The following is a 16,890-nucleotide window of genomic DNA, read 5'->3' as shown; positions in this document are numbered from 1 at the left end:
CAATTTATATATATATATATATATATTTAGTTATAATTATTTTAATAATAATTAAACCTTATTTTTATATTGCTATTTAATTTTTCATGCATATCTTTTAGTGTTAAAACAAGTACAACCAACAGTTGTTCTTATAAGCTCAAGAACAGATGAAAATTTGATTAAAATTTTACTTCAACATAGTAAGTTTATTATATATTTTGATATTTCAATATCTTTTATATCATAACATAAATGTGTGATATTACTGTCTTTTGCCTGTTTCTTATGATTATATATTTTATTTGATATATGATTTATATTTTTGAATATGTTTTTTGTCACATGTAGCCTATTCAGCTGTTAATTGAAAGTAATAATATGAGAATCTGCTACGTAAAAGAGATCAGTTGCTCTTATAAGCTCAAGAACATACAAAATTTGATTATAATTTTATTATATAGAATAAATAAAAATTTCAGCATTCATTAGATAAAAATATATCTGTTATTTTTATATATGGGAAATATAAGAGAAAAATCAGTAATTTATCAGAAAAATTATAAATTATAATGTAAGATATTCAAACAAAATTTGTTTTTTCTTTTTCTTTACTTATATTTTTCATTTCAACTATTATCATTAAGACTGGTTTGAATTCAGTTTGATGGAATCAAATTTTTCAACATATGAAAAAACTTGAAGGATTTGAGTAGTGAATGGACATTGTAAAATAACAAGACTCAAATTTAAAATGCACTAAAATGTTGAAAAATGGAAAATTTTTTCAAACTGCTATTTCTTATAACCAAAATGTCAGAGTTTTGATTATTTTGATTAAAACTGTTTTTAATGTATCTGCTTTTTCTCAAATAAACTTTATATGTTTAAATATTACAAACTAATGTTAAATATGCAAATATTTGCTGATTATATAAAGCAACTAGTGGCGTGCATTGACATTTGATGATAGGGAAGCTGTGCCAGCTCTGAATAGAATTATTGGAAGTGTTATATATTTTGGTGTGTAGCTTCCACCAACTAAACCGCCTGAGGTTGGTTCTCTGTAAAGCGCATGCGCAAATGCCTATAATCTGGCTGCTTTACACCGTTCGAATATTTTTGCCATGGAAGCTATCCTCTATTCGACTAAGGCACTTCCATTGGAAATATGCATATACAAATTTATATTTGAATATGCAATAGCAATCTTATCATTTTTTTCATATGTATAGAAATTTGTAATAAGATATATAATGCGGTTATAATAAAATATTAATTTTAATTAATTCAAAGTACACTAAAATATGAAAATAATTGCACAATATGTATTTACATTTTAGAAAATACAAGGGAAGCAGTGCTTCCACAGCTTCCATGGATGGCATGCTGCTAAAAGCAACCACTTATGTAAAGGTGATAGAGCTTCTTGTACAGTACCTCTCAGTTATCAGGATGATGCAAAGGTTAAATTAGCATGTGAAGGGTGGTGGTGGACACTGAGACAAAGATTTTGTTTACCAATAATTCATTTATTTGGGGTAAGGAAACAGTGATTACAGATAATTTTGTTCAGAGTTGTTCCAGATAAAGGAGTAATTGTTGGTTGACAGAGGGTTCCAATTAGTCCTTCTCTTCTGTTGAGTAGGTCCCTGTTGGGTTGGCCCCAGGGCTGCTGATGTACAGTTTTGTCATTGTTGAGGGTAGATCTGAAGTTTGTTCGAAGGATTATTTGAAGTCTGCTTTTCAATCAATCCTTATTCTTATCCCTGATTTATCCTTGATTGGCATGTCTTTAACAAAGATGTATTCGTACTTCTGGCCACAATCTAACTCTAACTTATTTTTTTTCCTACCACTCTGTCTTTGGAAACATGAGTTTTTTAGGGATTTTGATCCAAATTCCAACATTTGGATTGGCTCCAATCTCTCTTCTTCCTTCTTTAATTGGCTCTCATCTCATTGCTAGGGGCCAGTTTCAGTCATGAGAAAGATAGACATTATATGATATTTATGATATTCTATGTATTTATTGAATATAAGACAGGTTTAAATAATGCATTTATTATTTAATTTAATTTGTGAAAATTTCTTCCATAAATAAAATATTCTGTTTTTCATTTTTTTTTAGAGAATCTTACTGACTTAGAAGATATGATGACTAATCAGACAGATAAATTTATTCAGTTTCTACCATATATTCAGTTTTGTAGGTATAAGTTGATTAATTAATTAAATCATTAAATAATTAATATCATATTATAAATTAGAATTTTAAATGAAATAATTATGTATAGAAGTTAGTATTGTAGAACTACATAAATTAGAATACTAAAATTATAAAAATTATAAACTAAAATTAAAAAGATAAAATTTCACTTAAATAAATTTTACATGAAAATGCTGTGTAGAAAATACAATTGAAATAGCAGTACAAATTCAAACATTTGAACATTTTGAAAGTTACCATGAAATTCACCAATTCTTATGTTAATTTGATGAGTCCAACTTGGAGTTTCAGTCGGCTGATGATAATGAAATTAAAAACACCAAGGAAATCACTGCACTTTACTTTTATTATTTATTGTTCAATTTTGACACAGTTGAATAGACAAAATTCAATATTTTGCCAAACATTAAATTTCATTGAGTTTGAATAAAATCATAATGTTCAAAATTAATTCCATGTCGTGTAGATGAATTCCTTATGTGTGTGTCGCTTTCCAATTGATTTTATTCCATTATTAGTTTTAAATGTTACTATTATTAAACTTATCTAATTCACTTTCCCTTATTTAATTTTTGGAGAGGTTGGAGATTAGATTTAATATAATTTAATAGCTTTTTAAAGAATTTTCAATATCATAAAATTTTAATTGAAAACATTTTTAAAAATTTTCTAAAAGTTTATACAAAATAAAAGTTTATAAAGTACACAGTATACTGATTATCTGAGTTTCTGCATTATCCAATATGAACCCATTACTTTTCCAATACTATAATTCATAAAAGAAAGTTTAAAATGATAACATATGTTACAAAATGATTGTTTCTGTTACCTTTTATCATTTAACTTTGAGACAAAATTATTCATATTAAAATGTAACTTTATAATACACATTTTTATTCTTAAAACCCATTTTATATATTATCTATATAATAAATTATGTAACAATTGTTGTACTTATATATGATTAAATTCAATAAGCTATAAAAAGATGCTAAAAGTGGTAACATATAAATCTTTTATATTCATAATTTTTAATATGAAATGGCCTTGGCCATCCATTTTATCCAAAGTTTTCAGTTATCTGAGGTAGCATCAATCCACATTACCTTGGATAATCAAGATTCTACTTATTTAATAGTAGTCAATCTCAGCACTGAAAACCAAGTGCCCAAACATTTTCAACACTGGCCAGAATGCAAATGTTATCTGAGACCATACAGAAACTATTGCTATCATATATGAGTGAATCTTCATCCCCAAGATGTCATATGCCATGGCAGTATAGTACACAGCAGCAGAAAAGACATGCATTCAATGTAGGCTTGCTTAGTGCACAAAGAGGTGTGGTATTGAGAGTCACTAATGTGTATGGAACAATGTTGACTGAAGCACTCCAACTGACTTTATCTTAAAAGAACAGTTTAGTTACAAGAGTAGAAAAGTGCTTCCAACTGTAATTGGTGGAGAGAGCTTTGTAAAGTACTATGTTATTTATTATACCTATTTACAACGATTATCGACATGACTGTGTGTCAGAAATAGCCGTTTACCTAATGGGTACTTTACGTGGATTCGTGATTATGTGCCAGGCCTGGACTTTAAGCGTGCACTGGAAGAAATAATTATAAAAGTTAGTCAAAAAACAATCCAATATTTAATAATAATTCTAGTAATGACTATGTACAAAATTTAGTAACAATCAAACAACAATAATACTCAACCCAACAAAACTCAAATCAATCTATTTGCTAACTTAAATCTATTCCCCATTGGAATTCGACAAAAAATTCAAAGACTTAACCTATGTACAACAAGTCTTATGAACTAAGGTCCTAACGGTCGTCTCAATATACTAGGAACCTTTTCTCAAGCCTCAAGACTTTCCCCAATCTTCGATCCACAAATTGAATAACTTCAAAACGCTATGGAACACCTTTATCGCTATCGGACACCTCTGTTGTTTGCTGCTATGAAGCTCACCATGCTCATTGCTAACAGAAGCTCATCTCGCTATGATACCAGAAGCTCACCTCAGTCATCTTCACTTGAGGTATGCTCTTTATACTATGAGGTGATGTCACAATTCTGATTGAGACCACTCCCCTCATTTACATACAGTACTTATCTTTAACATTGAACTTTTCCTTTTTGCCAGTCGGCCTATTTCCAGACAATACTCGCTAACCTTTTACGTTATTGTTTTTTGACAATTTTGGGATGTTTTATTCTTTAAGGTTTAGCAAGTTCCTGAGTTGTGCTTGTGGGGTCCCCCCTTCTTAGTGCAGACTTACTTTTTTCCGCTCAGGAGTGCAAGATGTGCGCGAGTTTTTTTTCTATGGCGCTTCTTCTCGTTGGTGAGTTGGTTTTTTTCTCTTTCTTCTGTTTTTAAGTTTCTAAGGTGAGTGGTGAGGAAACCTTCGTCCTAACAAAACATAAGCCCCAAACAAAAATAGAATAAAAAGCAAAATAAAAAGTAACTAAAATTAATGCTCGGACTTGATTCCTTACACCTTTACAAATAATGACTATTACTTAAAACTGACTATGTCAATCATTCCAAGACAATACAAACAAGTTACTGTAAAAATTGCCAAAGATATGAAAGAAGAGCAATTAAGTTTTTTATGGATGTATATACAGATTAAAATTAAAAGTTTTTATCATCATGTCATTATCTTCTGGTTTAAATTCAATCATTTTAACTGGTGTCTTAAAGTGAATATTTTTCAAGAATCAATTAGCATTACATCCTATAAATATCATCCATGTATGTGACTGCAGGCCCACAGTGGCCAAGCGGTTCCATTCCCTGAACACTGGGAGTTCAGTCATGAGTTTGCACCTTGCCAGGATGGGCTGGCCATGTGGAGTTGTCTGGATTCTCTCCACATCTGTAACACCTGAATAGGGGCCAGTTACTCTTAAAATGACCCTTGGAAGGCATTTTCCCTAGGAAGATCACCCAAGTGTTTCATTGCCATAACTTACAATCACATACTTGTTTATTTGTTTTGTTAAGTTATTGGCTGATATTGTATCCTGGATAGATAATTAGCAGCAAAATTATTTTGATCTGTAAAATGTAGGCTGACCATAATTTCTTGATGCCAAACATTTAGAGAAATAGAATGAAAAAGAAATTGATTTAGCTGACAGATGAGACAAAATATTTAATAAAATGCATGAAAAGTATACTGAATTACAAGATTTTAATAATTTGAAAGATTTAGGTCTTTTGTTTGCCAGAACATAGTTCTGTAGAATGGAAATTCATGAGTGAAAATATTCAATGGTCAAAAAAATGTGCCACAATTGATACATACAGGTCCTCCATTAAAATTACATCAAGAAGTATAAATGACTAAAAATTTATTAGTACATTATTAGTGGTCTTAATTTCGTGGTGTAAAAAAAGAATACATAAATTTCTCTCAAAGATTTTAGCCCACACATGGCCAAGTGAATAAAACCACTGAATACAAGTAATTTATCATGGGTTTACACTTTACCAATGAGGGCTGGTCATGCAGAGTTTTCCAGGTTTTCTTCATGTATCTATCATAATATCTAAATAGGGGACAGTTTCTCATAGAAAGTCCTCCCAGGAGGCATCCCATTAGCAGATTGCCAATGTATTGCATTGATTTATCTATCAATTCAATCCTAAATGATTTTATTTTTGAAAATTTAATAATTCAGAAAAATTATTTTTATTATAATATGTAATGTTAGATTTAATAGTTGGTTTGATGTAGAAGATTTTCCACGATCAGACCAGCACACTTTTCAGATGAATTTATTTTATTTAATAAGCTTTGGTCACTTGTAATTTTATTAAAAAACTGCTGGATTTTAAATTCACAATTTTGTTTTATAATTAACAATACTTATGTGGCTTAAACATTTAATCTTAACATTTTTTTGACCATTGAATATTTTCACTCATGAATTTCCATTCTACAGAACTATATCCTGGCAAACAAAAGACCTAAATCTTTCAAATTATTAAAATCTTGTAATTCAATATACTTTTCATGCATTTTATTAAATATTTTGTCTCATCTGTCAGCTAAATCAATTTCTTTTTCATTCTGTTTCTCTAAATGTTTGGTAATTATTGTCTTTATTAACGTCCATTAATAATTTTATCTGCTTCTGTACATGTAACATATTCATTAAATTTGTTGCAACTATTGTGTATTTCTTGTAATCCAGATATCATCATCAGCAGTATTTATTCAAATTTATGACCTTTATCAATGCAGAATAAACATTTTATAATAGTAAATCGTGATTTTAGAACACAAAGTGCAAATGTGTTTAATATACAAACTAGAGGCTAAGTGTTTTGATTTTCAAAAAATGAGACAAAAGTGAAAATTTTATTAAATCAGTGGATTGATCAGGATAGATTAAAAAACAGTATGGATCTTTAGCCTATTAATAATATGACTTTTGTAATTTCTGTTTGGCAGTTTTTAAAGTCTATCTTATTTATTATTATATTATTTATGATTAGACAATATTTGATACTCTGATCATTCTATTAAATTATTATTATTGGTTTTGTCTTTTATGTCTAATATATCTAACCATAATAAAAGATTTTTATTTAAAATGATAAAAAGCCATAATGCTAAATATTAAAATGATAAATATTCTTTTTCAATGATATATTTACTTAATAGTTTAAGTAAAAAACAAAGAAAAACATTATTTAGATCATTTAATGCCATTGATTTTAAAATTCAATTTATTTGAGAACCTGTCAATATTAATAGATTATCTAGCATTATTGATAAATTTAGGATGATTAATCAGAATTATATATTTTATTCTTATGACTTGTTTTAAATCAAAGTAGATTTTTTCATTAATATATTAGTTTATATTGTTATAACTTAATATAAACTGTTTTCATATAAACTTCTCTGTATTTTATTTCCATTTGTTAAACAGCATATGAAGCTGCAAGACATTATTTAAGATTTTTGAATATACCTTCTATCCCTAAAAACTTAAATGAAACTGAAAAACATATCTATCTTTCAGCATTAATAAATTTTACAGATATTTCATTGGTAAGTTTCATATTTTATTCTAAGATGTAAATGTAAAAATAATATATAAAAATTTTTAAAGGTACGATCATGTGGAGCATTATTAAATTATTTGCAAAAGAAAAGAATTGGAATACAATTAGAAGAAGAAAGTGCTTCTGTTCCTATTCTTGGAATAACTGCCTTTTCATTGTAAGAATATAAAATCTGTGCCTTAAGTATACTTTAACTTTAATTATCAAAAGCATCTCATAATTAAATATTCAAATATGGAGTCATTTCAAAATATAATATACCATATTCATCAAGCATCTCTATGAATATGAAAAATCTAATTCTTAGAGATGCTTGGAAAGGATAGACATTCTATCAAAGATGCTAACATTATTTATGTTATATTGTTTTAAAAGAATATATATTTGAATTGATTGCTATTATTGGGAAATAATGATGAAAATTTATTTATATCACCAAAGTTAGTTGTTATGTATTATATAGAAGAATATTAAATTTTAGTATATTCTAGATTCTAACAAAGCTAAGATTGATTTTTATAGTTTTTACATAATAGCTAGTCAGAATTTAGAAATAATAGAAAAATATAAAATTAACTACTGTCTTAAGAAACTTTTTAATACGTGTTATATATGTATTAATGATGTGTGAAAAACATGATATATATCATGTTTACACACATCATTAATACTAATGTGTAATGTGTATATATATATATACACATTATATATATATATTCGTATTTCTGACTGATATTTACACTAATCTTTAACAATTCTATATATTTAAACAAGAAAATATTCGAATCAGATGAGAATTATTCAAATGAATCATAGTATTTAACGTGTAAATTTACATTTTATATTCATAATTAGTTAATTTGTTCAATAATTATTGATATACTATAATAATTAAGTCTATTTGATCTTTAAAAATGATCATTTATAACTCTTAACAATAATAAAGATCTCAATTACTTTTTAAATTAATAATTTAATTCATTATTTATTAGATAAGAGTTACATTTAAAAAAGATTATATAATTTTTTTTAAATATTATAAAATAATTTGTTATATCAATTAAATTATAGTTTAAATTACAAAAATAAATGTTAAAAAAGACTTACTTGTGTATAGGCATCACATTTTGACATTCTTCTGATTAATGGGAATTGTAATTCAATATTCTTTAATTCTACATCATCCATTTTTATTCCTAAAATTATTTTATATTAATTAAAATAACGTTAAAAAGTAATTAATTTTATTATATATAAGTTCTAAGCTTATATAAAATTTTAAATATAACTTCTGAAGCGGGTGTGTTATCTGTGAGTAAGGATTTCTGTACGATGGACGTTATCAATCGGAAATTATCGACTCTAGAAGGATACCTGNGTAGCGCCATCTGTTGGACGTAAAAGCCTTAACCTAGATTATATATTTTAATTTATATGAATGTTTAATGGAATAATATACAGCCTATGTCCACCCTGAGGTTCCATTCTAAATATTGGTGAAAGAATTTTTGAAATCGGATGAGTAGTTTCGTAGATTACCTGCTGCAAACATACATACATACATACATACATACATACAAACAGTGGTGATATTCGAAATATTCAACAAAGGGTTCGCTAACAAAATTTTTCCTTAACATTTTTTTTTTTTGCTCAAATGGTGCATCAGCAACATTAGCACAAAAACTGACCTTAAGATACCCATATAAATAAAAAAGATGCATTCACAAAATTAAGCCAGTTAAAATTTAACATTGTTTATGCCAGAGCTATATTTTTTTTTTTATAAATAATAAAAAAGTGTTCAAAATGGTTTGTTTTGTATATATTTTATTACAACACGTGTTCCGCAGCCATCTTGTATTTTCTTGCGCGCGTGGGATTGTGGGATCTCTCTTATGACTGGATTTAGTTTCAAGAACTCTCTTGAGTCGATCGCAATTGAACCTCATTTCAGTTGAGATTGAAATGGTCGAGGGAGGTCGTACCAAGGCAAACGGGGTATAAGGCTCTAGTTTAGTAGTGTTACAGAGTATAATACGTATATTTTAATATATTTTTTAAAAGAAACAAAACCACTGAGAAATGTTACGTGTGTTCAACAAGGTTTGGAAAACTTTGAAAATGTTAACAACGGGTTCGGCTGAACCTGTGCGAACCCACTGAATATCACCACTGCTTACAAACATTACCTCTTTATAATATTAGTATAGATAAACTACTGAAATATAATGACAGTCTGTTATTTTGAAATTTAAATATACAGCAACATTGCTTATTCTAATTACTTTGATGAGACTTATCTATACTGATAATGATAACTGATCAATAGCATTAACAGAATAAGTCTACAGTTACTGAAAATTCTAGTTTTATTAACTGACATTAAAAGGGTATGTTAATACTATTAAATTAATAATATATATCCATAACAAAACATAATTCTTTGCATTTCCTTAGTAAAGCATTCAGAATAAATCTAGACAAGGCAGAAGCATTAGTCATTTCTTCATCATACAATTGTTTCTCTCTAAGGCACTTGCAGGTATACATCATGCATATTTCCAGAGGTATATAAAGAGAGTGGGAGAATTGTAAATGGCTTTAACAAATAACTCAACAACAGTCGAGCTGTTCTACCATTACCATTTTGAAATGGATGAATGTACAGAAAGTTTCCAAAGAAGCAGTTTGCCTATTTAATAGCTTGGAGAAAGTCTTAAGTTAGGGTCTGAAAAAAACCCTCCTACATTTATCAAGCAATTTTTCAAGATGTGTCTCAATGTGGTCAGGACCCAAGTACCAAAAGTTCACTTGTGCTGGCTTAGCGTACTTCTTCCCGAATTCTCCAGCATCATCTACCACACCATTTCCCACTTGATAGTGAATATTCTTGACAAAGTTCACATCAAAGCTGTCCAAGGGAGATTTTTGGAAAAAGAGAACATCAGGAAATAACGCTTTACTTGCAGCATAAATATTACGCAGTTTCTTCACTAGCTGGTACAATCTTGAATCATGAATCAAAGAGCCAGTAATACCACATCCAGACAAGCAGTGTTGAGCAACTTTTGCACACCATCAAATGTCAATTTCACATTGCTTTCACTAGTGACACACTAACATATATTTGGTATGATGATAGTCTGAATAACCTTTCCAAAATTCAGGATCTCTTAATATTACTTCTGTCAGTTTTTTTCAAGTCAAAGATCTTGCATGTTGTATCAACCCCTGTTTTGGAGTAATGTGGAATCCACCAAGGTGCTTCGGTAATTTCAAATTGATCGTTGAACATGTTTTGCTTATAAATAATACAAAAGTTAAGTATATGTGTAAGTTACATCATTACAGTTTAATAAATTGTAACTTTTCTGTGCCATTAACTACAACAATCAGGGTAAGAGTAGATACAAGGTGATGTACTATGCAACTGACTTCATGTGCAGCAACAATACAAATAACCTGAAATAAACAGATATTAGCACATCTCCTTCTTTACAGGACTTTGTACAGCAAAAAAGCCCTCAAGTTAGGTACCGAGAAGACTAACACATTTTAATTTAGTAGGTAATTAGTGCATATACTCCTTTTCTAGCAGGATCTCTTCCCACAACCAGTAGCTTTCTAAAAGGTACAGAATTATACTATCTTACTTTAAAAAACACTTTACTGTAACATTATGATGCTTTACTGTAAGTTTATTAGCAGGAACTGAAACCCAAACCAATATTCCAAAAGATTCCAGTCCCTGATGACCATACATTATTCCCTGCATCCACGAAGTGATGTGGACAGACTGTACCTGCCTTGAAAAACTGGTGGCAGAGATTTACTACAAGTCAAACAAACTGTAGAAGAAGAGAAACATGCCATCAGGGAACTGAAACCTTTTGAAATATCAGTTTGGGTTCCAGTCCCTGCTTATTAGCCTAAATTATAAATATTGAATCTGTCAAGTCATATTACAATTAACCAGTTATATCACATATTACATGAAAATGAATTAAAAAATGAGGTGTGACAAAATTTTATGGAGACTAAATATAAGTAAAACTGCATTCAGTAAATGGTGAGAATTAATTAACACAAGACCAGAAAAGGCTAAATACCTTGGTGTGTATTATGTTCAACTATGCCCGTGTGAAATTAACAAACAGACAAATCCTATTCAGATAGGAATAGACTTCAACAAAAAGAAAATTGACAGGTGCAACGACATAGTAAACAATAGAGACTTATCCCCAGCTAGCACTAGTCCACACCCAAGCACAATTAGCTATGACGAAAGAACTGTAACAACTTTACCCAACAGAAAGGAGACAATGATGAAAACAGCTTCTGAACAGCCCCCAGAGAAAGAGGAGGGAGAATCTAACCAAATGATGACAAACTCAAATAAATCAGGATTTCGACAATCACCAGTATGAATATGAATACCAGTACAAAGTCTAAATCTTTAAACGAACAAGTTTTAAACAATATTTTATTAAGCATGGGAAAATTGTTATGTATGTAAACCTCCAGGGGATAATCCACACTAAATTGCCCCTTGACTTAGTTAGGCAACCCTGTACCTTTTGACTTTAGTCATGTTCCTTTGTCTCCAGGCAGTTGTGATTAGCTGTGGTGGCACTTAGACCTGGAGGCACAAAGATATGTTTGCATTTTAATAAAGTTAATTATATACGTTAATAAGAGTCATTTATTTTACGGACATAACACTGATTAAATGAATAAAATATATTTTATAATTATTTGTAGCAATGGCATTTAATATTAAATAATATGTTGGGATTTGAAGTCTGATTAAATGAAGAAGGTTAGGTTAGTCAGTTTTTCTAATTGTTTACAGAATATACAATTAGCATATTTATATGCAATACTATCAGTTTTGCCTAACATAAATTTTATTTCCATGACTGTATATCATTACAGATCACTATTGTTATGTTCATAAAATAAGTAAGTCATCATCATCATAGACAGGCAACTTATGCTTAACATTAAATAACTTTTTATTGGGTTTAAAAATTTAATGAAATTGTTTTAGATCAAGCATAAAAATAGTAATTTTTTAATATAAGAAATATACATTATTTAAATAAACTTTGAATTTAAAATTATGCAGAAATATTTTACATAAATTATTCTTATTACTATATACTATTTTAAGTTGAAAATATTAGATAAAACATCATATAAAATTTGAGAGATGGACAAGGCCATCAAGAAGGGAAGCTGTGGAGTTTTTCGCCAGCCTGGTGAAAACTTATGGGTCTATAAGTGGTTTTTGTTAAGAGTGAAGAAAGAATGTATAATGGTACATTGCTTTAACTAAAAACTGTTTAATAAATGAACAAATACAGAAAGAACAGCACAAGCCTTCTGTGCTACAGAATATGGCAGTGTGTGTGAAGATTTAATGCCCCTGGCAATTGAGAGGAGTACAATATGTAATTCATATTCCTTGACAGTTCCTACTCCTATAAATTAATGTTACTTTTACTAACAGAAAATAAAATATTTTAAAACTGCTTTTTATTAATTAATAAAGAAGTATTCTATATATTTTATTTGTTCAAAAAAATTGGCAAAAGGGATCTGCTCCATTCAAGCTATTTAAGTTCTTGATGGCCCTGGAGATGAGTTTAAGAATTTTCATGTGTTTTGTATTTTGAATTTTAAATTTAAACTAATATAATAAATATAAAAAGTTACTTATATTTAACAATTTATTAGCTTCATTTGTTTCTTTTATCCTAAGTGCATTGCAAATATTTAATCAGCAATCTATGTTGTCTGCATCAACAAACAGAAATACTACAAGAGAAGATTTAAGTTTATATGGTAGGTTAAATTTTCTGAAAAAGATTTTTTTGATTGTATTAGTGTGTATGTTTCATAATATATCAAAGTACATTAGAAAGGGGATATTGGAAAAACAAAATATATATTGCTTAAAAATAACCTATATCAATTATATTAATTATCAATATATCTTTTATCAATTATAAAATTTTAAAATTCATTAAGAAATTTACTAAATACAGTAAATTCCTGCTAACTTAGACCCTGCCAACTTGGACTTTTCATAATTTGGACAAATTTTTCTGAAAAATTTACAGTAATTTAAAATTTTTTGACAATAGAAGAATTATAATTAGTAGAAACAAACTACAAAACTTCAATTTAGTCCAATGATGAAAATTCTTTAAAATGTTTGCAAATTTTTTCAGATTCCTCCTGAAACCAGCTTCAGATTATGATAGCTCTGTAAATATAATGCTTCAGTTATACTTCTAATTATGATTAAAAAGTATTTTTGATATCTAGAAGTTTTTGTAATACCATGCATTATATTATTACAATTGGTACTGAAGATGGTATCTTGCTGTATACTGTGTTGTCATAATATTTTTTGAACTCATTTTTTTGTAGTAATAAATTCCACAATATAACCCACTAATGTTCAGTATAACTTTCAGTATAAAGCTGGTCATAATAAATTACTATATATTTAATTTCTTGTTTTCCATTTTTCAAGAGAAAATGCCCTACTAACTTGGACTTTCATAAACTGACAACATTCACCCCTTATTAGTCTTATTAGGTAGGTTTGCTGTATTTATTACCAGTATATTTTTTGGGAATACATTTTTACAGAATTTAGAATACAGAATACAGAATTACAGAATACAGAATTACAGAATTTTATTATTTGAAAATTTTAATTAATATTACAGAGTATCAGAACAAACATCATCAAAGTTTTGATTATTTTTTAAAAATATAGATATAATATATTCGATTGGAACAAAGCTAGTTTGAAATTAATAAAATAAAATAAATTAAAACACAAAAGCAATGATATAAACAAAACAAATGTTTATATTAACAGTGAAACAGTGAAATATTTATATTAAAAGTGAAAGACAGATGAAAAATTTCTGTCTTTGATGTTACATACTTTAATTATAAAATTTACAATTCACAAAATACAAAAGTAAAAGCTGTTGGATAGTATTGAATTATTTTGTATTTTGTAAATTATTATTAAAGTACTTAATTAAAAGACTTTACTTTTTGATGATGTCTTTGTAGTCTCTTCAAATATTCTTGGTTATATGATACCAAGAATATTTGAAAGCTAAACAAAATTTATTTTTTACTTTTTAGTTCTTTTATATAAATAAAAAAGTTTCTTTAAAACTTTTTTATATTTTTATTATATGTAAAACGTCATCTAGGAGAAAATAGATAAGTCCTGAAAAATCAATGCAGAAATAGCTGAATTCTTTGATGAATCTAGTTGAAAAGATGAAGCAGGAATAATCGTTGAAGATTTGTTGTATTTATGGAGAAAGCTAAATAAAAGATCTTGGTCCATTTCCAATTATATTTATATTCTGAAAAGAAATAGAGGAATTCTGTTCTAATTTAAAAGTTAATTTTATAAAAGGATATATGTTGGAGATGGGCAAATATCTTTTTCTCAAATTTGAATATTAACCAGATCTCAAATACAATAGGAATTTGCCATATGTGACCAATACAGTCAAAGACACCATGTGAAAACAGAAATTTGCATGATACTGTAAATCATAAAAAATAACAAAAAATTGTCAGAAGCAGATTTCTTTTCTCACTAAATCTAAAATTTTAATTTTTTCTTCTGAAAATAGGCACTTTATGTTTTATTATTATTATGAGAATTACCAACATCATTATCATTATGTTTTAGAGCCATGTTTGCAAAGTAATTAGCATAAATAAAACTAAGAGAAATAATAATAAATAAATTTCTTTATATACTAACATATTTTGATTTTTGAGCCATTTCTGGAACCTTGTATTTAGATGCTAAAATTACTTTAAAATATTTTTCAAATGTTCAAGAAGTTATTATTTTTTCTTGAAAGTAGTTACAGTAAAACCTCAATTTAATAGACTTCAAATTTAACAGACAAAATTTCTGTTCCATATGTTATATGTGAAAATTAGTACCCTGTTAATTTTAAAATGCTTTTTATATGTAATTAAATTAACAGGTTATTTTTTGAAATCCATTCATAAGAACATCATTTATTTGTTTAGTTAAATACAATTAAAATGTATTTTCCAAAAACATTTGTTTACTTATTTTGATTTAGATCATATAATTGTTTATTACAGTCTCAGAACTACAGTGAGTACATAAGCAATCATACATATAGAAATTTTTTTTTGTGAAATTAAACTTTTCATACATACATAATTTTTAATTACATAAATGTATCTACATAATAAAAAACAGATAAACTAACTAATTTGTCAATTTTTTACCACATGCATTCAGAAAATCTACTTTATTATATAATGGACTTTTGGCTTTAATGGATATCCCTCACCTGAATTAGTCCATTAATTTGAGGCTGTATTGTATTGGTTAAATATAATAAATTTAATAACGTATTAATTAATTATGATATTTTTAAAGGAATTATTAATAAATGTAAATCAAGTTTTGGCAGCAAGTATNAACACATCATTAATACTAATGTGTAATGTGTATATATATATATACATATATATATATATAAATCTTTTTTTTTTTCAGACATGATATAGTTAATGTAGATGAAAATTCCTTTAGGTAAAGTACACTTTATTTTTATTTTATAATTAAGATTAAATTATAGAAAAATACATGATAATTCTTGAAAGAGCTTTTAAATCTTCCAGTTCTCTTCTTTCATATTCCAGAATTTAAATTTAAATTTTGAGTTTATTGTTTTACTTAAAACTAGCACGTGTTATTGTGGCTCAAAATGTATCTATTATAAATGTATAACACTTCCCCTGTGGGGGGGAAATTTTTCGAAAAATTTCTTCTTAGTGTACATTCTCTTGACATACCCTATTAAAACACAATCAAAAACGCAAAAACCCACACCTAAAATAGTTTAAATAGAAGCAGAGTTCTTTACCATAAGCCTTAATCCTAACCATCTCCCTTCAGTGGGGTTGAATTTTGACATGTATATTATATAAAAACATGTGCTTATTCGAATGCAGCATTGTGTTAAAATTTCAAAGGAATCGGTAGGAACAAACGAACATTACATTTTTATTTATATAGATAGATAGAAGATGATGTGCTTTAGTTCATTTTCACAGAAAAGCATAATGCCTCCACAGAAAACANTTATGATGATGATAATAATAATAATAACTCTCCCATGGTCACCACCTGGTTGTGGTGGGAGAGCCCAGTAATTTTACTGAACCATAGAGCAATGCAGGCTGGAGCACAAGCTCCTGGTAGGGACACCAATGCTAGTAAGGTCTATGGGGAGAAATGAAGCTAAGAGTGACCACACACCCACATTCTGTGGAGATATTTATCATGGTAGTATAATAAATATCTCCACAGATCTAAGTACGATACCGGCTCAGACGTCACCCGGGATAACAAGGTCCGTGTTCGTGGGTTAGGCAGAGGCTCACGTTCGAAAAATAGGCTCCAGTCTCCCTTGGTTACCGGTGGCGAAAGCAGCGCTGGCCCAAGCATGGCTACTGCAATGCCCTCAACAGATGTGAGGAA

The 16,890-nt window shown here is 28.3% G+C and overlaps 2 protein-coding genes across 5 annotated transcripts in view; both read left to right on the top strand.

Moving 5' to 3' along the window:
• The window catches only part of LOC111637984 (mutS protein homolog 5-like), a 14,467-nt gene extending 6,841 nt beyond the window's left edge, over nt 1-7,626 (top strand). The window contains exons 2-5 of the mRNA XM_023383603.1: nt 102-182; nt 2,111-2,188; nt 7,169-7,290; nt 7,352-7,626. Of these exons, the coding sequence (XP_023239371.1) occupies nt 102-182; nt 2,111-2,188; nt 7,169-7,290; nt 7,352-7,465 (395 nt within the window). The 3' untranslated portion in view covers nt 7,466-7,626. The remainder of the gene's footprint in view (nt 1-101; nt 183-2,110; nt 2,189-7,168; nt 7,291-7,351) is intronic.
• A 5,128-nt stretch (nt 7,627-12,754) lies between these two features.
• LOC111637982 (mutS protein homolog 5-like) overlaps nt 12,755-16,890 on the top strand; it is an 84,555-nt gene continuing 80,419 nt past the window's right edge. For 3 of the 4 annotated variants that reach the window (XM_023383594.1, XM_023383595.1, XM_023383599.1), the window contains exons 1-2: nt 12,755-13,154; nt 15,784-15,824. In XM_023383594.1, coding sequence (XP_023239362.1) covers nt 13,100-13,154; nt 15,784-15,824 — 96 coding nt within the window. In that variant the 5' untranslated portion in view covers nt 12,755-13,099. The remainder of the gene's footprint in view (nt 13,155-15,783; nt 15,825-16,890) is intronic. The other variant, XM_023383596.1, reaches the window with a different exon arrangement.

The sequence above is a fragment of the Centruroides sculpturatus genome, unplaced genomic scaffold (genome assembly GCF_000671375.1).
Source record: "Centruroides sculpturatus isolate CEXI.00-Female unplaced genomic scaffold, Cexi_2.0 scaffold998, whole genome shotgun sequence".
NCBI classification, from domain to species: Eukaryota; Metazoa; Arthropoda; class Arachnida; order Scorpiones; family Buthidae; genus Centruroides; species Centruroides sculpturatus.
This window is presented reverse-complemented; position numbering and strand designations above follow the sequence as displayed.